This window comes from Meleagris gallopavo, chromosome 20, assembly GCF_905368555.1.
Source record: "Meleagris gallopavo chromosome 20, MGAL_WU_HG_1.1, whole genome shotgun sequence".
Taxonomy (NCBI): Eukaryota; Metazoa; Chordata; class Aves; order Galliformes; family Phasianidae; genus Meleagris; species Meleagris gallopavo.
This window is the reverse complement of record NC_139423.1, coordinates 4,405,419-4,426,368: the sequence shown is the minus strand read 5'-3', so window position 1 is coordinate 4,426,368 and position 20,950 is coordinate 4,405,419. Positions and strand designations below refer to the sequence as shown.

General features: G+C 48.2%; 2 protein-coding genes across 2 annotated transcripts; one reads left to right on the top strand and one right to left on the bottom strand.

Annotated features, from left to right (window-relative positions):
* Nucleotides 1-1,454: 1,454 nt before the first annotated feature.
* Nucleotides 1,455-14,947, bottom strand: SRP68 (signal recognition particle 68). Its single transcript, XM_010721389.4, has 16 exons — nt 14,778-14,947; nt 13,045-13,111; nt 12,388-12,501; nt 11,253-11,448; nt 10,290-10,372; nt 9,995-10,104; nt 9,534-9,616; nt 9,128-9,268; nt 6,334-6,432; nt 5,946-6,010; nt 5,484-5,643; nt 4,886-4,980; nt 4,512-4,641; nt 4,028-4,103; nt 3,143-3,195; nt 1,455-2,708 (listed from the first exon to the last, which is right to left on the bottom strand). Exons 1-16 carry the CDS (start codon nt 14,884-14,886, stop codon nt 2,481-2,483), a joined length of 1,809 nt encoding a protein of 602 aa, XP_010719691.3. The 5' UTR covers nt 14,887-14,947; the 3' UTR covers nt 1,455-2,480.
* GALR2 (galanin receptor 2) lies at nt 14,877-20,950 on the top strand. Its single transcript, XM_003211443.5, has 3 exons — nt 14,877-15,889; nt 15,980-17,135; nt 18,046-20,950. Exons 2-3 carry the CDS (start codon nt 16,795-16,797, stop codon nt 18,818-18,820), a joined length of 1,116 nt encoding a protein of 371 aa, XP_003211491.1. The 5' UTR covers nt 14,877-15,889; nt 15,980-16,794; the 3' UTR covers nt 18,821-20,950.

The window sequence follows — 20,950 nt, the reverse complement described above, 5'->3', positions numbered from 1 at the left end:
ACCCGCTTCCCCTGGCCCCCCCTGAGGAGGACCAGGAGTGAACGTGGCTTAAGGCACCACCTGAACATGGCAGCCCTCGGCCTCCAGCAGCAATAGATCCCATCTTCTGATGGATGCAGCGATACCAGGCGTGGGCTGCTCGGCCCATAATTAAAATAGCACTGTGAGACCCAAGGCACTGCACTGCAGAACTGACTGAAGGCAATCACAACCCTTCTGCTGGAGCTTCCTGCTCGAGGGCACTCACATGGACTGCATGGCACGGGAAGAGCATGTCCTTCACAGCCAGCACGTCTGACCAAAGAGCTGAGCTATAAGGAAGCAGGTTTCTACCATCATAAACCCAAACCCTGCTCCGTGCTCTGGCAGCACAACTAAACACACATCAGTTCTGAGGGAACCCATCAGTTCTGTACAAGTATTTCAGACCTGCCTGTGCTGCTCCCTTACAACTTCTGCTGCCTACACCTTATTTTTGCCATTCCAGACTTTGGTGTCAGGCTGCCTCCAAAGCCTCCATCCTCTGAGTGCTCAGTGTTGTGCTCAACAAACTGCACGCCTCAGAGGTCGGGAAAAAGACTTTATTGTTTGCAGGTTCCTTATCTGCACCCAACGAATCAGTTATCTTTTACAAGATGCTTTATGTTGCTCCTGGCTTTCTGTAACAGTGACAGATTAGAGTGGGGCAATACCAGTTTCACTGGAATCAATCCAGGCACCACAGACCTGTGGCAGGAGGGCAGAAGGGAGCCTGGCTCGCAAATCAAATAGGATGACAGCTCTCAAACTGAGATGACAGAAAAGCAGAAGAGAGCTCAGATTGAAGCACCACGAAGCCATCAACCAGCTGACATCTCAGTTATTGCATGACCTCTCCTCGTGTAAAAGGAAACTGACTTTATGGGAAGTCTGCCATCCAAGGCTATTTCTTCTAGAAATCATCACCCTGTGAATAAACAGTCCTCAATGCTTCATTTCCACAACTCCCCTCTCTGCTGTAAAATCCCCTGGTGTATGTGGGCTAATGGAACTTGCCAGAACACCAAAAATCTCCATGTTGTGTCTGCACTGAAAAAACTGCACCCAAAACAAGAGGTTCCTCCTCCTCCTCCTCTTGAAAGCTGCTTTGTACTCTGAGAACCCACCTATCAGCTCAGCTCGGAACAAAGCAGAAAACATACAGCTTGAAATGATGGGAATTAATTCCCCTCGTTCATCATTCCCACAACAGTCAAATCATTGAAAGCCATTCTTCTGCTCCCACCCCTATTAACTGCAGTGCCCAAACAGGGAGAAACACCACCGAGTGGAGACAAGGCAGGCAGAACAATGCAGTGCTCCACTCCCAGCTGAAAACAGTGAGAACCCAAACTTGGCTGATGAAAACTTCCAAACACTTTATTTAGGAACAGTTCTGCCCATGTGCTTTTTTTTTTCCCCCCCTCCCTTCCCTCTTTAATGAATGCAATTATGAAGTTACTGGTATTCTGGAAGTGCCCATCACCACAGCACCTGGCTGCTTCAGAAAAACCAAGAGCCACCACTCAAGAACCCAGCAGTGTGCTGTTGCTTAGTTCTCTGTCGGGTACATCTACCAACAAAGGATGAGGGAAAAGCAACAGATGAAGATCATCTTCGTTTTCAGGCAAGATTTAGATCACAGATAAAATTAACACCCAACATCCCATGAAGATCAAGCAGCTATCCCTACAGCCACCCATGAAGCTACAGCTTCCCAAGAAAAGCCTTGCAGGAATAGGTTTTATACTGTATTTAGTCACCTAACAGAGCATGTATCAACAAAGAACAATCCTATCAGCCCCAAGCACGAACTCCAGTTATACTCCAACGCAAGTGGGGTAACCACTAGCATTTGGTAAAGTAGTTACCACCCTTACTGATAAGGAAAGAGGCTCTGGTTTGTGATTGCTGAGTGTTAAACAATAAAGAAATTTCTCTTTACATAACTAGATATGATCCTCAGCAGGGGCTGGGAGCTGAAAGGCAAGAAGCCCCCTGGCTGTGTTTCCGCACGCTCTGTGCAGGCAGCCTCACCTTACTGTTTCAGTGTTGCCTCATTTCCCCATCATACCCAAATTTCTGGAACAAAACAACAGATCTATGCCAAATAACAGTGCGGGGGAAGAATCAAGTAATGCCTATGCCTTGGTAAGTGAATGTGTACCGACCCCCACCACAGCCACAAAGCACACTCCAACTTCTCCGAGCAGAACGGAATTTTTCCGTGCTCCAAATTATTTTCAGCTATTTATAGTGTACTTAAAGTTTCTGAACAGATTGCTTGTCTTTAATACACCAGGAGAGAGTGTAAGTGCACAGACATACACACAGAACACAGGGAAGAAGATGGTAAAGCCTCCCCCTCTGTTGGTTTCAGGTGCAGATATTTATGTCTTAGAACCTCTTGGAGCTTTTCCTTCAATACAGATTAAAACCTCTGTTCCTCAGAGGGGTCCTGGTTAACTTTTGAATCCAAAGATGCCCTTTATGTATCCTGTGAGGCCACTCTTGGCCTTCTGCTCCACCTTGTCCTCCAGAGGTGGGAAAGCAACATGATTAAGGGCCAGGTCAAAGAACAAGGGTTTGCATGGGATGGGCTGGAAGCCCGGAGGGAAGTGCACGAGGCTGACTTGCTTGCTGACTAGAGAAGGATCCAGACAGAAGGTCTCAAACCGTTCTGAGAGTGGCTGAAAGAGAGCAATGCAAAAAGGCAAGTTAAACACAGCCAACAAGCCCATCAAGCACAGAGAAATTAACAAAAGCTGAAAATCCCACTTGTGATAGCTTGGGCCCTTGGGAATGCTTTGATCCCCTCTCAAAGCCTTGCTGCAGCCTTACTCTAGATAACCTCCTCAAACACATGGAGCAAACTAACCAAACAACAATATAAAGTGGCACGTAGGAAGCTGCAAGCAGCTCCAAGCTGAGGAACTCCACCCTGTCAGCCACCTTCAGCACTCACAGAAGGAAAACAAGAGGATGAAAACCTCTCACCCACTCTAGTCATGACAGAGCTCCAATTAACCTGACATTTCTTGATTTTAAGAGACACTCAGGTAACAGGCTTAAAGCAATATTCATTAAAGAACACTTCTTTAATTTGACAAGTCTTAGCTCCTACCTTGCCATCCTTGACCAGAGATGGAGACTCAGTCTCAGGATTATCATTTGCATCTGCAAAATTAAAGAAAAGGTGGTAAGGATAATAAACAAGATCTTGGTGCAAGGGAAGAGTCAGCTGTTCCCTACGCTGAGCTATGAACCTTGCTTTCTGGGATGTATGAAACAGTATTTGTGGTAGAGGCAACTTGCTTTCTAGACAAAGAGAACCATGTAGATTGAGTAACAGTCACCACAGCACTCCAGTGATGGAGAGGCTCTCCATGTCACAGCTGTAGAAGCTCCTGAAAGAAGCACCAATTTGAGTTAAGCACAGAGATAATGAAAAGACAACACTGAGGCAATAAAAGACAGGGCAATTTGTCATTTATCTTTTTCCAGCAGCAGGCCCTGCAAAACCAGCAGCTCAACAAGTCACAAAGTTCATCCATCCCCCTAAAGCTCCCCTAACCTGGTCCACACTCACATTCTCTCCCTCTCTTAAGCACTTTTCCCAGATAGGCAAATATAAGGTAAGGTCAACGAGAGCTAGTGCTAGTGTCAAGGAAGTGGTACATACTGAATCCAATTTGTTTGCAGGAGGAAAATTAAACACTAAACAAAGTATTCTGAGCAGGTTACCAAAACAGATGCATGTCCTGAGGAAGCACATTTGCAACTCCAGGCAGGGAGCAAGATGCCAAGCATCCAGTCAATGGTTGCCTAGCTGCACTACAAACAGACTGAAAAGGCTAGAACTGGAAAGAAACAATTTTCAGGAGCCTCCATAAGTCAGAGTTTATGTGGAAAACCATTTGGAACTTCAGAAATGAAATAGAAGAAATGAAATAGCTGCAGGGGAATTATTCAAGAGAAGTTATAACTCCGGTATAATTCTAGAACTCACCCAATATAGCTGCTGCTTGCAAGGAGTATTTCTCTGCATTGACTTGAGTGATCAGATCCTGAACATCAGGCAGCTCCTAGGGCAAGAAAAAAAATGAAGTGAAAGCCTGAAACATGCCAGAGTTAGGGTAAAAGTAAAATCTGACAAGGAACTGATAAAGGCTAATAAGCCTTTCCAGAAGAGGACGAGCTCCAGGACAGCCCTTAGGGAGCTACAAATATAGTATGACAGAAAGCATGGGAAAGTGCTAGGGAGCTCTTACAGCAAGGCCACCTCCTCCAAAGCACACGGCCTGTCAAAACATCTCCACGTCACTACAAAGTCTCAGTATAGTAGGTCAAGAAGTCATGCTCATATTATTAATTTAGCTACTTTAAGATCAGCCTTGAATTTTAATGGCCTGGTGTCTAATTGACAATAAATACTGGGCCAAGGCTTTCTCATTAACTTCAGCTCCACTCTGCACACAGGATTGGGTTCCTACCTTCAAGCTGTTTGTAAAAGCTCCAGCTCCTGACTGAACTTCACCAGCGTATTTCAGCACTCTTTCATATAAAACCAGAGCTTCACTCCACTTCTTGACCAGTACATAGGACTGTGCAATGAAGAAACACCTGCAACAGTAAAGAGTGGATCCCTGATGTGACTGTATTTGTCATCCATACCTTTTACAACTCAAATCCCTGCTAACAGAGCCCATTAAGGATGTCTGGCCAGCTTCCCCTTAGCAACCACTCTTCATTTCACAAAAGGGCAGAGGAAACTGCATCAGAGTCCTGTAATGTGCATAAAGCCTTGGGATAACATCCTCTGAATATGTAATGCCTGCCAGAGGACACCTGGCTGTTTCTCAGTCACCTGTAAGCTTTGTACACAAGCGTCTTCAATCCAATCTCTTTTTGGAAGTTCTTGTCCTCTTCCAGGCCAGGAAGCTGTGTCAGTTCCACGAGGTTCTGTGCAAAACAGAGTAACAAATCCAGGCATTGTTTTCCTCTGGAATCTGGAAAGCTGACCCTTTTAATACTCAACAGTACACTCCCAGGAACATAGTTTCCAGTTTTCTAATTATCAGTATGCTAATCTTACAAAGGACACTCACTGAAACTTGTACATGTTTGCCCTCAGGACAGATTTCCTGACACAAATAGGAATTAGGACAAAGACTCCTAAGATTTCACATGAAGTAATTCTTTCCTAAGACAGCTCCTTTCCCATTCATAACCTCCTGAGCCACAGGCTCCCACAGTGAATTGAAAATGTATGTGAGAAATTGAGAAACTGCTTATGAAGAACAAAGTACAGGGCTTTTTTAGCTGCTACTTTCTCCAGCCAGCAGAAACTAAGGCAGCTGTATAAAACAGACAGAAAAACTACTGGAAAACTGCATTGGAGGATAAATGAGAGGGAGGACAAACTGGAAGGAGGACAAACTGGAGGGAACCCACTCTGCAGGTACCTGTAAAATGATATCATAGAGACGGATCAGGTCCTGAGGCCGTGGTGTGCGTTTGCCATCCTCTTCTGATCGCTGCTGCTGCAGCAGTGCCTTCTGCAGGGACTTTGCCATGCTCTCATTGCGCTTGATGGCGGTGGACAACTTGATGTAAGTCAAATAACTGCAAAGAGATCTCGTTAGCAGCCTGTCAGAACTGCTCAGACATGGCTCTGTTCTGCAAAGACTCCTCCCCCCATCCAAGCTGATACTAGTAGGAGCAAAAACATCTGAAAGGTCAACGTGGAAGTCTTAAGTAAAATATTTTCAAAGCCACATGAATCAGATCCTTATCTGTACAGTCATCCTTTGAGACCTGAGAGGTCCGAGACAAAAAACTCATAGAACAAAACAAACAGAAATAAAACACCGACATAAGAGTGTGATTTCTTCACGCTGGCACAGGCAGCAGTGTTTGCCCATTACCTGTGTAAGTACTGTATGTTGGACACCTTCCCAGAATCACCTTCCAGAGAGTGTTCCCGTTGCTTCTGTGGAAATTGGGGACAAAATACTGTGTGACACACTTACACAGGTTGCTGGCAAGAGAAAACATCAGGAACAACTCAAGGGTCAGGTAAATCACAAAGCTGAATCAACTTTGGGCTTCTACATTGTCATTCACTCTTACCAACTCTGAATATAATCAGATCAGACGTAGTAAACTATTTGGAAATTTTTAGTAAAGAAAGTCAAAATAAACATTCTTGCTGTTAAACAAGTTAGACAATAATGAATCAGTCCCAAAGCAAAACTATATTTAAAAGGTATATTAGTAAAGTTAAATGTAGAACCACTGATGTTTGGTGTTTACCTGGTCTGGTTTCAGGTCTTCCCGAACTGCCTGAATGGCATCTCTGCACTCACTGAGCAAAGACTCAAACAAACGTTCCCTTGTCTCCTCATTTTCTGCCTAAGAGAAGAGCAGAATTAAGACATTTCTCTATTTTGCATCCCATAATACAAGTGTTAACAGAGGAGATTAAAGCAAGTTTCTCCCAAACTACGGCATTAACACCCATGGGCAGACAGAACTCAAACCTGTAATACAACTTTATGGGACCAACTGCCAGGAGTTGGAACAAAAGCTGTAGGGGAGGTGGTCAGTGCCCAGAGCTCCACAGCACTGCAGGCCCAGCACAGGCAGCTCTGCTCACCTCATCCTGCAGCTGCCAACATCCCAGCAGCCCACAGCTGCTCTGAGGTTGGGCTGTGCTGTGGGAAAGGCCCAACAACAGAAGAAGAGCTGAGCATTACTGACCTGGCAAACCACCAGTGCAGATTGCTCTTGTTATGCTGATTTAGCTTTTCTCTTGTGGTACAAACACGTAGATGATTATCTTTTCTACACTCCCACTTGAGTGATGCTCAGTGGCAATTATTAGTTTGTTTGAAGCATTTTTTTTTTTAAGCAACCCTGTATTTCAGTAGCATGGGTGAATGAGTTGTGAGTCGTTTTCTGCTGTCACTACAAATCTGATCAAAACATGAAGAAGTGTTCGGCCTCCTGCCCCCCAAAACAAAATTTGGAAACACCTTTGAAGAAAACAATAACAAGCTACCACTACCACACAAAAATCCAAGGAGAAGCCTGATTTTTGCCAAATGGACTGGCATACCCAATTAAACAACGCGCCCAAAACCACTCTGACTGATTTGGTAAAATGAAACTGCCCAGAAACAAATCCCAACCTCAGCAATTGTAGGAATGGTTAACCTGGGAAGAGCAAAATTTAATGCAATTAACTTGAAACTGGCCAAAAAGAAAAAAACAACTGCCTAAAGACATCTTTGCTTGTATCACTTTCAGAAAAGCTGCACAATCCCCTCTTTTCAGAGCTTAAGTTTCTGTGAAAAACTGCTGAGCTTTACCATTCAAAGCCTCTCCTCTTGTAAGGTTTGCAAACTTATGAAGGAATGTTATTTTTCCTGCCTCACACAGCCTCACCTATCTTGACCTAAAATGAAGGTGCGAGGGGTTCCTGGGGTTTTGGGTTGGTTGGTTGATGTGTGTGTGTGTGTGTGTGTGTGTGTGTGTGTTTTTTGCTGCAGGAATGTTTAAGGTGGGATCGACTACTGAGAATAACCAGAGACAAGTCTGGCAGCATTCTCAGCCTCACCCAGCAGAATGCAGCCATCTCACTGCACGCACAAAAATGAAAACAGACAGAGAGATCACCAGTCAAGCACAAACAGGAGAGGGCTGGGCCATGCAGTGAAACAAAGGCTTTCGTTTCTAAGCAGAAATTGCTAAGGTTAAGCAGGTTGTGCATGTAAATACGTTCATGCTCTGATTTGCAAGAAACCAGATAGTAAAACTGAGAAACAAGTGCACCTGCTTAGGGAGAACCAATGGGGCTCTTGAACTCATGCATTCAAGTCTACAAAAAGGATGACAGAAACAATTTTAAGCTTGGAGTTGTTTCTCCAGTTGCCAACAAGACACTGAAGGCTGAGAATCTCCACCTTTACTCAAAGCACATCCAGTGTGTTTGTTTCTAAACAAGCTCTGAGGAATGCTGTCGATACACGACTTTCTGTTAGTCCTCTGAGCTGAAAGGTGCCAAAGATCCCAGCAATGACAGCTCATTTAGGTGAAGCTGGACTGTCCATCACAGCTGACCCACTGACTGCAGAACAGCCAAGCTCCAGCCCTCTGGTAATGTAAATACTGATCTCTGTGTTCAGCTCTCACCACTGCTAGTTGTGACGACACAATTCCTGTTTACAGAGGTTCCAAGGACCGCAAAGCAAGACTAAAGATTTCAGATTGCTGCCTTATAGGACAAAGAGGGCAGCTTCACTGACACCATCCATCTGCTGCTCTCACAGGATGGGAATTAAAGGAGGGAACAGTGAACTCTAAGCTGCACTTCCACCTGCTGGCCATACCAATGTACTACCTACTGAAAAATAGAACTCAGCAACACCAGATTCATTACAGCCTGGCAAAATGAGTTAACACTAATGTTTCCTACCCAGCCCTACCCTACCTGCCCTAATACTTCTTAATACTATCTCCTGCTCCTGTCCTGTCGTATACTTTTGTGAGATTTTCACTTTATCATTTAAATTAATATTTATCCTCAGTTTTCTCCTGTTGATGTGCAGTTTTTTGGTGCTCCATAAAGCCCATCATCAGTGGCAACAGCTGCTACTAAAGACCTCTGCACTGCCTCCTCCAAGATGCTGCCTGCAGAATACACCATCTGGACACCACAGAAAAGTCCTGGCTGCAGTATTAAAAGCATGCATACTGTGTGCCTCTGGAAGAGTTACATTTGAGATGAATTTGCCTCCTGACATTTACCAATCATTTCCTGTTTTGGAAGATCTGCTTAAGGCAATAAGAGTGTGCTCTAAACTTCACAGCAGCTACCTCGTCTGGCAGAACTGCTTTTCATTGCTGGAACGAGGTGATCTTTACAGAACATTTTCTTCTGCTTGCTGTTCAGTTGGAGCAGTTGAGCAACATACTTCTCCACTTTTAATTTTAGCCTTTTGATCACAAGTTTGAGAAAAGGTTACAGCCCAGGCATTAAGTTTTACCTCACAGGCTGAAGTAAAGAGGACAATTAGAACAGACATTGGAGATGGTTCTGAGTTACCTGGACAATAGCAGCTTCATTGTCTGCCAGGCCCAGTAAGAAGATCCTCACTTTGTCTATCTTCACAGGAACAGTTCTTCCTCTCCACTCCACTTCACTCATTGTGGCTGCCTGCTTTGCTCGAGTTTGGGTAATCAGTGCCTGTGGAGAATGGACTGAGATGATGAGTCCAAACAAATAATCCAGCAAATAATCCAAACATAAAGAATCTGGAATCGATTACAAGGAAATCAAAAGGCTTCTCCCCCCACTTCCCCAAGAGTGTGGCTTCCCACAGATGAGCTTACTCATGCTCTCCTGATATGGTGTGTGGTGTGATATGGCTCTTGAGCGGTGTGCTGCAGCAATATTTATGCTCAAAGAAGTGATATTTGCATGCTTGGGGTTCAACTATTCAGGAAGTTACCTCCAGTTTTTCTGCAAGAAGACCTTCAGTGCCACCAGACCTCAGCCTCATCTGCATCAGCTCATTCATAGCCGACTGGTCACCTGTAAGATTTAACACATCAAGATGTATTTCATCTGAATTCAGAAGTTATTTTAATAAAGACAGATAACCAACACATCTTATACTGGAGAACTGGAGATTTGTGGGCAAGAAGGATATGCATATATTTTTATTCTGGCTTCATATGCAAACTACTGAAAATTAACATTTTGTCTTAAAGAAAAAAAACAACTTGGAAAATTAACATATTTCTGCACAGCTAAACTGACCCGAACAAACTACATATGTGTGGGAAGAGAGAGGGGGGGTGCATATCTATATATAGCCTTGCTCCTATGTCACTTAGACCAGTATTTAGAAGCCAAGTCAATATTCCCTTTCCTTTTGTGCCTGGAGGTGAAGCACCCCACTTCCCTTACCAATATTATAGGCACAGTAACGAATGTTGGGAGAGATCTCCTCCACACGCTGGTTGTACAGCACAGCTTGTTCTTCTGTAAAAGCATTGGCCAGCTTTTCATAGATGGTCCTAGCAGAAAGAACACACATTAACACCACAACGTTACGTCCATAATCTGGAGAATGCTACTCTTCTTCAGCGGTACCTCCTGGTTGAATGCAGTTACCTGATCACCTCACGGCTATGGTACATGCAGCCATCAACCCACAAGGTTTATCCCCATGCTGCTTATTAAACAAAGTGAGGGAACTCACTTGCACTTGTTGAAAGCCTCCATCGCTGCTTTCCACTCCTGGTGCTCAAAACGAAGCATCCCTGTGAGGTAAGCCATGTATGCCTGCAGACAACACAAGGGTAAGCAAGCTGATCTTCCCAAGACTGATAGCCTGGTCTGTACCACCTTTAGCATAAAGGCTGCTGTGACATCTAGAGTAAGTGACCATCCCTTAGTCTTTTTGTCTGATCTTCCCACAGAAACAAAGTGATTTAAATTACACGTTACTGCCTAAGGAAGAGTTTGTTGTTGTTTTGTTAGACTGACATTTAAAGGAGATGAAAGAAAACATGTTTCTTGCTAGTTATATAATCAACACGGCCCACAAATGTCACAAGACATCTTTTCCAACAGCAAACCACAAAACAACCGTTTAGCTGAGTACCACTGCAACCCTTATTCACAGAGTCCAGCTCACAACACAGCTGCTTTCTGTGTTCCAGAAACTGAAGCTTATATTCCTGGTGTCTACTCTGGGACATCAAAGAAGCAGATAACAGGTAAGTATAGTCTATAGGGCTGTGTTGTATCAACCAGGCTGGATGTGGCTCTGGGCAGCCTGGTCTGCTGGTTGGTGACCCTGCACATAGCAGGGGGTTGGAACTGGATGATCACTGTGGTCCTTTTCAACCCAGGCCATTCTATGATATGATTCTATGAACTTATTCCCTACCAATTCTTTTTACTGTTGCTTTTTAAAGTAAAGACAACCACTTGACACACATGAACAACCTAAAGTCCTTGGCCTGGCTGGTGTCATTGTTACTTCTGCAATCCTAGCAGCTGCAAGAACCAGTGAATCCAAGCATGGAGACATCACCCAATTCAAGAAACAGCCCATTCTGATCACCTGCTGCTAGGTGAGGGTAATCTCTTCACCTAAAATCCAGAAGTTCCCTCTTTGGCTCGAGCTGTAAAACAAGACCAAAGCATCAGTGAATACCTGAGCTTCCAGCTTTGTTTTGGCATCCACTCTGTTACTCTCACACAGCCTCTCCAGCTCCTCAGCATGTTTCACAGCCTTGCGCAGGCGGGACAGCAGGTGGAATCGTTTGCGAGGCTCTGTGTTGGCCTCCTGTTTGAGCTGCATGGCGTAACTCCAAGCTCTCTCTGCATCCATCAGAATCAACAGCAAATACCTGCAAAGAGAGGAAGATTAATGAGAAAACGATGACGTTTAAGCAAGTACTGCCACATCACTGACAGCTCTTTCCCAAGCGACCCGTAATTTGGCCAATAAAGGACTTTAGCTTGGCTAATAAGAGGTATAAATTTTTATTTCTTAACTTTATGAGAACATAAACTTGTATTATCCTTATCTCTTCTTCTGTATTTCTCATTACAGAAGTGAAGGAAGAGATTTTGATACAATTCTGTAGCAGCACAAACACTGCTAAGACAAAAGGATCTATGATTTCAGATTGCTTTTCAAACAGGCTCAAAATGAGTGAACACATCTGTGAGCCCCACAATTAATGCTGTAATGCATCTGACTTAACAACACCAAGAAAAGACAACACAGCACACGTTTCAAGCGTTTCTAAAAGCTGGGAAATGAGCCCAAGCCCCTGGCTATGCCCACATATCAAACAAGCATTCTGCCAGGTGTTGAAAGTCTACATGAAAATGGCAAGCCAGTGTTTTTGTTCAAAGGGAATGGATTGTATCTCCAGTCACGTTCTTGCTGGCTGCAGCACTTGAATTATCAGCATTCATACGCCTCCCCTAGGTGCATGTTTTCATAAGCACTTCCTCTTTAATACCCAGGTAACCTTTACTGCCTATGAAAAGAACCCATTTCAATGACTGTAAGGTTAAAAAAAAAAAAAAAAAAAGGACTGACTATTGCTACTCCTTCCCCACTTATTCACAAGATGAAAGCAGTACATGAGCAGTTCCCCTCCCCTGCACAGCAGCCAGAACATTCATCTTTTATTAATATCAACAGCACAAATGTCTTCACAGAAATATATCTACATATACTGCACAGAACCATTTTCTACTACACCCACATGAAAATAAACGATCAGGAAGAGAGCAACCATTCACTAACGCAGGATTCCATCCAGCAGCCATACCTGTTGTCTGAGAGGATCTCTTCTGTTACCTTCTTCCCAGTGAACTTGTGCCTGTTCCCCATCTTGAAGTTGAGAGTTTTTCGGAGCCGCCTCAGCCTACGGGAGCAATAACCCCTAAGGGAAAGAAGAGGACAGTCAGTCTGGCCACAACTGTGCATATGTTTGCTGATCTCTCCCATCAGAAAAGCAAAGTCGCCACTAAAGGCTGAGCCAGGCATTGTTTTAACAACTGAGAACTTCATAAGGTGAGAGGTATTTAAGAAACGACCTGTAAACCAGTGGTTAATAAACAGAATAAAAATAGGAGGATGTGCAACAAGTCTTGATCTTGAAAGATCAGAATAATGTTCGCCCTATTGTCTAATTTCCTTATGTTTGCTCATTGAAAACGTGTGCAAGAGCACGGTGAGGTGTTAACAAGCTCTTAAAAAGCAACTCTAAAACAAGAAACAGTATTTATACTCCTCAATGGAACAGTCATAAGAATTAAGCTTCATTAGGAAAAAAAAAACACAAAGCAAATTTACCTGGCAGACTGATTTTGCTGACTGCTACAGCAGGTTTATATTTTAAATGTCATTGTGCCAATAAAGCAAACCAAGTCACAGCAGCTGTGAGACAGACAGCAACTCCAAGACATCCACACTGCTCACTCACCTGTACCTCTGGAAGTCCCCATGCCGTAAGCCGTGCTGCTGCTGGGATTCCTTCACAATCTGAAGGACTGGGATTTGTGTTAAGGCAGGCTGACAGTGCAGCATGCTATCAGTTCTACATTCTATCCCAAAAGAATGCAGGAAACTCTACAAGTTCCATTAAGCAAGTACGCCCTCAACAGAGACTGGTGAAGAGCACCCAAAAACTCTTCAAAGACAAAAACCCACAGTTGTAAGAAGTGGCTGAAAGAACCATTCCCACTGCTTACCTGGAGCTTTATGTCTATCATGACAGGCAGGACTAACACATATTGCAAGCATCTCTGTTTACAGAGGACCACAAGAGTCCTGCTGCTGGCACACTTTGTTACCAGCTAAAAAAATTAACTAGCAGAAGCATCTGGGCTACTATAACTGACTGCCCTAGCTACACTGCAGCACCTCCCATCTTATCTGTGACAGTTACATTTACACAACTGGAGCAGGGCAGCCTTCCTGCCCTTAAACATCCCATCTCTCAGGAAAAGGAGACATGTATTATACAGTGCTGAGCAGAATCACTGCTGCCTATCAAAAAGTCTCCACAACTTAAGCACCGAAAGCCTGCATTAGTAAAAGAGTCAGACTGCAACGAATAGGAGGGCACACATTCCTCACTCCTGATGTCTGCCTAAGATTTACCACTAGATATTAGGAAGAAATTCTTTACTGTGATGGTGGTGAGACACTGGAAGCAAGGTTGTGAATGCCACCTTCCTGGAAGCACTCAATACCAGGCTGGATGGGGCTGTGAGCAACCTGGTCTAGTGGGAATTGTCCCTGCCTATAGCAGGGGGTTGGAACTACATGATCTTAAAGGTTCCTTCCAACCCAAACCATTCTGGGATTCTAAAAAGATTTTTTTCAAACTGTTTTCTTAGCCTGTGCCATTACTTCCTGAAGCCATATCTTCTATTTTATTCACATTTGCTGGTTTAGGTTTTCTCCCTGACAACACCAGAGAAGCTGTGGATGCCCCATCCTTGCAGATGCTCACAGCCAGGCTGGACAGGGTCCTCAGCATCTTGATCTGCTCCAGTGGTTGGCTGCCCTGCCCACAGTAGAAGGGTTGGAAATGGATGATCCCTTCCAACCCAAACCACCCTACGATCCCACCACAGCAGTGGCTGGGTCTGCCTCCTGCTCTGCAGTCACACACATACTAACATCTGCCATATGCTGACCTGAAACCCGCAGCCTCGTTTCACGTGGATCACCCAGAAGGTAAAACAGCACAACCACAGCTGTGCAGCTGGACAGGTTTCACACACATACAAAGCTGCTTTCCATGCCACATCACACTTCAGAAACTCAAATCCAGAGAAGCCAGTGTGCCCTGTTAGCACATCCGTTACATTTATCCACTGCTGCCCCCTTCAAGCATTAACATCACGACCACAGCACGCAGCCTGGCGCTCAGCTCTGCTCCGAAGGCTGACGTGTGCCTGGGAAGGAGCTGCGAACAGAACAAAGCCACCGTTCAGAGGACCAAAATCAAATCCAGACAGAAGGACTCAGCCCAGGCCACGCAGCCCCGCTCCCTGCACCCCTCCCGGCCCCTTCTCCCCGTCAGAAAAGGCCCCGATGCTGAGGGAAGCGGCCAGGCCCGATCCCGCCACGTCCGCACCGCCCCGCAGGGCCGGGCCTCGCGCATCCCGCCGCATCCCCTGCCTCCCCCAGAGCTCCGAAGGATACTCTCCAACCCCAGGCTGTCACTGAGGCCGTCGCTGCGCGTCCCCGCCGGCCGCTCGTTCTCCTTGTTCTCCTCCGCCCCGCCGCGGCCGCCCTGCCGCTCCGCCGCCATCTTGCACGAGGGCCGCGCTCGCCGCGGTGCATTATGGGCCGGAGCAGTAGAGTCGCGCGCAGACGCCGTGGCCAGAGCGGCCGCCGCCGCGGGGGCTGATGGGATCGCGGAGGACCGCGGTAGCCCCGGGCGCGGGGGTTGGTCCCTGAGTTCGCCCAGCCCACCTTGTGCCCTCCGCCCTGCTCTGCCGGCCCCCGTCTGCGGCTGCCGCTCACCTTAACGCGGGTCCCCAGCAAAACGGCTGCTCTGCCCTGCCAGCCAGGCTGACGCTGCAGCCGGACCTCTCCTTAGTGCGGTTTTGGGGTTTGGGTTTTGAGATTCTAAAGAAGAACTGCTCAGCGGAGCCGGGTCTGAGGTTGTAGGCTCAGAAGCAGGTTGGGCACAGGAGGCAGAGAGCTGCAGTAAGGCCTGGAAGGGCACCTCGTTAAGCAGAGCGCCCAGGGCAGGGCACGGGCTGCTGGCTGCGTGCTCAGCCGTAGCCCTGGGTAACCAGGCCATGCCTGTTCTGGGGAGCAGCCCCCTGGGGCGATGCTGTCCCGGCTCCTCAGTGCCATTCTGGGACCTCTTCCATTCCCATCTGCCCAGCAGCAGCAGCCCAGGGAGCTCTCCTTCCCACGCCGTGAGCTCAGCCTGCTGCTGCGATGCAACGAGCTTTTTTTGCTCATTGCCTCTCCGCAGGACTTAGCTGTGGCCTCTTCTTGCTGATTTCTAATCTCTCATTCCCTCTTCTGGATAGGAAAACTGAAAGGGGAAAAACAAAGCCGCGTTCTCTTTTTGCCCGACCCCCAAGTCAGCCAATTTCTGCTCAAGTAATGCATCCACGTCTCGAGTGAGGGGAAGAATTTGTTTTGCAATTTCTGAGCGTGGGATCTTGATAACGATGTTTGTATACGAGCCTGCAGGCTGCAAGTTACACCAAAGTTTGGGAAGAAGCTGTATGTGTCCTTGCAACAGTGCCTCAGGGCTGTGAGCATCCTCTGGCGACCCAGCAATGCCAGCAGGGGTAGATTGGGGCATCCATCAGGCTGATGGAGAAGCTGCAGAGTGGGTTAATTATTGGAGTAATTGATACATTTAATGTTTCCCTCCACAGGAACAAAGGGAGGCAGCCTGTGGGAAGGTGAAGTGTTCTTGGAGAGCTGATTGCACTGAGCAGACTGAGACTTCCACTTGTGAAGACTGGGAAGGAATAAAGCAGGCAATTTTTGCAGGCAGGAAAAGAAGAGACATTAAAAAGATTTGTTCTTACTGCAGTGTATTAACCTTACACCCCCACCCTAGGGAGGAAAAATGGATTCTCACAGAAACCTTTACTCATCTCTGCAGTGTTCTGGTGCAGGGACCTGGCTGCATGCTGGGCAATTTACCCATTTGCAATCTGAGAGAACTCCCATTCCTAAACCCCTGCAGCCCCAGCCCTCAATAACCAGCTCTTGTGCTGCAAAAACCACCTGGGCACCGGGGGCTCTCCCTTTGGGATGCTCAGCCCCATCTCCCCCAGCCCCTTCCCAGAGGGTGGCGCAGCACTCAGGAGCTTTTGCTGCCCCCCCACATCCAACTGGGGCAGCAGGCTGGGCTGGGGGGCCCTTCTGCTGGCGGTGCAGATTTCAGTGTTTATCCCCACGGAGCAGCCTGCGAGGGGCTGGGCGGGAGCTGCCACCGCCCCGGAGCCCTCCTCCTCTTCCTCCTCCTCCTCCTCGGGGGAGGGAGAGCACGGAGCAGCACAGACGGGCTACTGGCTCCCGAGCAAGACGGAGGTGAAGCTCTCTCGTCCCACCTGCATCCTCCTAGAGCGTCTCATTGCTGGCTCCTTGGCACCCCTCGTGCTCTGCGTGCCCCCCTTTGGGCATCCTGGTGCACCACTCTGCAGTGCTCCCTGTGCTCCCCCTTCTCCGCGCACCCCTGGCCATGAACGGGTCGGCAGCAGGTTCGGATGAGGGCTGGCATCCCGAGTCGGTGCTCATCCCCCTGGCATACCTCCTCATCTTCCTCGTGGGCACCGTGGGCAACTGCCTGGTGCTGGCGGTGCTGCTGCACAACGGGCAGGTGAAGAACACCACCAACCTCTTCATCCTCAACTTGGGGGTGGCCGACCTCTGCTTCATCCTCTTCTGCGTCCCCTTCCAAGCCACTATCTACACCCTGGAGGGATGGGTGTTCGGGTCCTTCCTGTGCAAAGCCGTCCACTTCTTCATCTACCTCACCATGTACGCCAGCAGCTTCACCTTGGCCACCGTCTCCCTTGACAGGTAGGAAAGGGGATGGGGGATCCTGAGCACTGCAGCATCCCCTCTGCCAAAGCCCACATGGGCAGGAGAGGGCAGTGAGCACTTGTTGGGGGGGGGGTCTAAGGAGCATTTCCCTGCTTGTGGGTGCAAGGGGATGTGAGTGCTAAGGGCTGGGGACCTGCTGCAGGATGGAGGAGGGTGGGATTGGAAGCTCCTGGTGCTTTCAGACCCCAAAGGTGAAGGATCATGGTTTGTCCTAAGGCTGCAGCAGTGGAAAAGGAGATGGAGAAACAGAGTGAAGCAAAGCTCTGTCCCTGTGCAGCACCTGCTCTTGCTGGGGCTCTTTGTCCACTAAATAGCTCACAGCCCACAAGGAAGGGAAAACTTTGGGATGTTTCAGCTTGAACACTGCTTTTTCCATCTTCCCCTCTTAGGAACAAATAGCCAATTTCTGTCCCTGTGGTGTTCCTCGCTGTGGCGACTGTCCCAGCCTGCTCAGCAGGGGGTGCAGGGAAAGCAGTGTAAAAGCTCTCTGCTAAAAAGCAGCCTATTGCCTCACCCTGGTCTACTCAGCCCCTGGCACTGCAAGTGCTCCCAGTTCCAATCTCACAGCAGCCAGAGGGGATCTGGCTCTGCTCAGTGTGAGACCCAGGGCAGTTCCCTCGGAAAGTGCTGGATGTGTCCTGGGGATCCGAGACAGGAGGGGGCCATCCCTGCCTGCCCCACAGAAGCAGACTGGGTGACAGCACAGGGTTGGGGAAGAGGACGGTCCTCACCCTGCTGCACTGCAGAGACCCCTGCAAACACCAGGGAATCACCTGTGGGGCTGATAGCCCTGGGAAGCTCAATTCCATCCCTTCAGCTGTTTTCCCAGCCTGATCTCCATGCCTTGCCCAGAGCTGCAGCTGTGCCCCTCTCCTTTCCCACGCAGGTACTTGGCCATACGATATCCCCTCCACTCACGGGAGCTGCGGACGCCCAGAAATGCACTGGTGGCCATCTGCTTCATCTGGGCACTCTCCTTCATTTTTTCGAGCCCTTACCTCAGCTACTACCAACAGTTCCAGCTGGCCAACCTGACCGTCTGCCACCCGGTCTGGGCCATCTCCCAACGTAAGGTCATGGATCTCTGCACCTTCATCTTCAGCTACATCATCCCGGTGCTGATCCTCAGCCTCACTTACACACGGACCATTCGCTACCTGTGGAGGTCTGTGGATCCTCTCCAAGAGATGTCGGAGTCCAAGAAAGCCAAGAGGAAGGTCACCAGGATGATCATCATCGTGGCCGTCCTGTTCTGCCTCTGCTGGCTGCCCCACCACCTGATCATCCTCTGCGTTTGGTTCGGGTATTTTCCCCTCAACCACGCGACGTACGTTCTGCGCATCCTCTCCCACCTCATCTCCTACGCCAACTCCTGCGTCAACCCCATTGTCTATGCCTTGGTCTCCAAGCATTTCCGCAAAGGCTTCAAGAAGATCTTCGTCTGCCTCTTGCACAAGAAGGCAGCCAACAAGGTGCACGTGGCCCAGGGGACCAACACCGTCAGCGTGCTGGAGGCAGAGCTCAGCGAGGTGACACGGCTCAGTGAGGCCGGGCCTGGCTGCTCCTCGGTGTGCTGCAGAGCTCAGCCCTGGGGGGAGGCAGGGCCTGGGGGATGTGGGCAGAAAGCTGATGGCTCCTTCATCACCTTCCATGTCACCTAGCAGTGCTCCCGTCACGCTGTATTTTGCAGTCTCCTGCAGTATGGCAGGCCTGGGGATGGACCGCGTTTTGGTTTGTGTCAAATCTTCTCCTTTTCCCTTCAAACTTTCCCAAACATCAGAACTGTTGGAACGACGCTGATTCCTATGGACTCAGCCAGAGAGCCAAGTGTAGGATTTGCAGAGAGCAGGGAGATCCAAACCCCAAATCAATTTTAATGTAGGATCACCTGTTCCTCTGCTCCCTGCTGCATCTACGCCTGGTCACTCACGAGAGCTCTGACCTCCAACCACAGCAGCCTTTGGCTTTTACTGTGGTGCAGGCGAGGCCCCAGAAGTCTACAAAGACTGATGGGGAGATGGAGACTGGGTGCTGGGGCCTCTTGGAAGAGGTCCCAGTGCCAGAAATGTCAGGTGGGACACTGAGATCAGCAATGGGGAAGTGTGGGCCCTTGAGGCAGGGCTCAGACCTCAGCCCAGGCACTGCCCTTCCACTGGGGAAGAAGCCACGCAGCCCAAGCATTACGTCCCCACAGAGCAAGGTTGGGCTGCAGGGCCCCATGAGGTCCATGTGCTGCAATAAAGACCTAAAGGCTTCTATCCTGCAGATCGTGTCACCTCCCTTAGGATACCCTGCAACCCCCTCCTCCATTTCCCTCCTGCTCGATGCAATTGGGGCTGGGATGAAGCTACTCCTTACTTCACTTTGCTTTGCTCACCTCTGGGATGAGGGATGCTAAGGGGCTGGGGGAGAAATCATGGGCAGAGGAGAGGACTCTTGAAAACACAGCATTAGGACACACTGGGAGGGCTGTGACCCTGCAGCCCCGCTCCTCCTTGGTACTGCACTGTCCCCCTTCCAAGGCTTTGCCTTCCTTCCCCTGCTGTCAAACACTCATTTTCCCCCGCTGAGTGTTATTATAATCAGTTTCCTGTCCCCACGTGGAGGGCCAGAAACCAGCCCCTGCCTCCTATCAATAACAATTATATTTAGTCTAGGCCTGCTAACAGCATAAGTCACAGAATGTGATTATATAAACAGCGCCATTACTCATATCTGTATTCACCACCCCTGCTGAACCCTTTCCAGCCAGGGAAGCATTGCAACAGCCACACCAGCTCAGCTCAAAGCCTCCTCCTGCCCTCAGCACCCTGCACCATGGGGTGCAATCCCTGCTCGTGCCAGGGACAGAGACATTGTCCTACCATCTCCTCCCTGCCCCAATAACACGTTCCCCATGCTGGCATGGCTGGGTGCTGCTGCAGAGGAGATACCAGTGACAAAAGGAAGGCTGTCCCCCAGGGAGCTGCTCAGGAACCACCTTCAGCTGGAGACGTGGAAAAGCAGCGCTGTGATGCTGCAGTCAAACACAGGATCAATACATACACGTATGTGGAGGTGCAAAAATATCAGCAAAGAAAGGACAAGCAATCTTTTAACCTAACAAGAAATGATTTAGTGAACAAGGAGAATGATTTGCAGGAACTTTCAAGCACATCCATTAATTACGTTTAACATAACCTTCCCAAAAATGACTCCAGTGACTCAGTGTTGCCTGGCTCCTCTGGCTGGTGGGTGCCAGTAGAGCTGAGATGGAGCTGCACTTGGAGACACAGCACATTGTGCCACTACCATCCCTGCTTTGAAGAGCACATCCCAAAATTCACGTGGATCCGCTGACCTCCTGTCTCTTCCTCTTCCAGCAGCCCAAGCCCACTCTTCTGACACCTCCTTGCAGGTGGGATTTGAGTTAAACAAAGTCTCATGCTCCTCGTGATCTCTGCAGTGCGACATATCCGCCCCCTGCCCTCCCTGTTTTATGGATCCTCACCTGCTGATCCATAGCTGCTTGCTTACAAGCAACGAGATGGAAGCCTGTGCTGGCTGCTGGATCATTACACCATTTACAGGATGGTGCAGAAATAGAGCAGATGCTCCACTGCCTCTGTGACTGCTGCCAAGGGCTTATAAGCAACACAAACCCAGAGAGGTGGGAAAGCTTGGAATCAAGCATCTGTGTACAAAGGTGCACACAGAAGGAGTGGAGATGCCACAAGCAAAGAGGAAATGTGAGATGCTGAGCCCCAGCATCTTAAAGTTTAATAAAATGTAAAGGTTAAAGTTTAATAAAA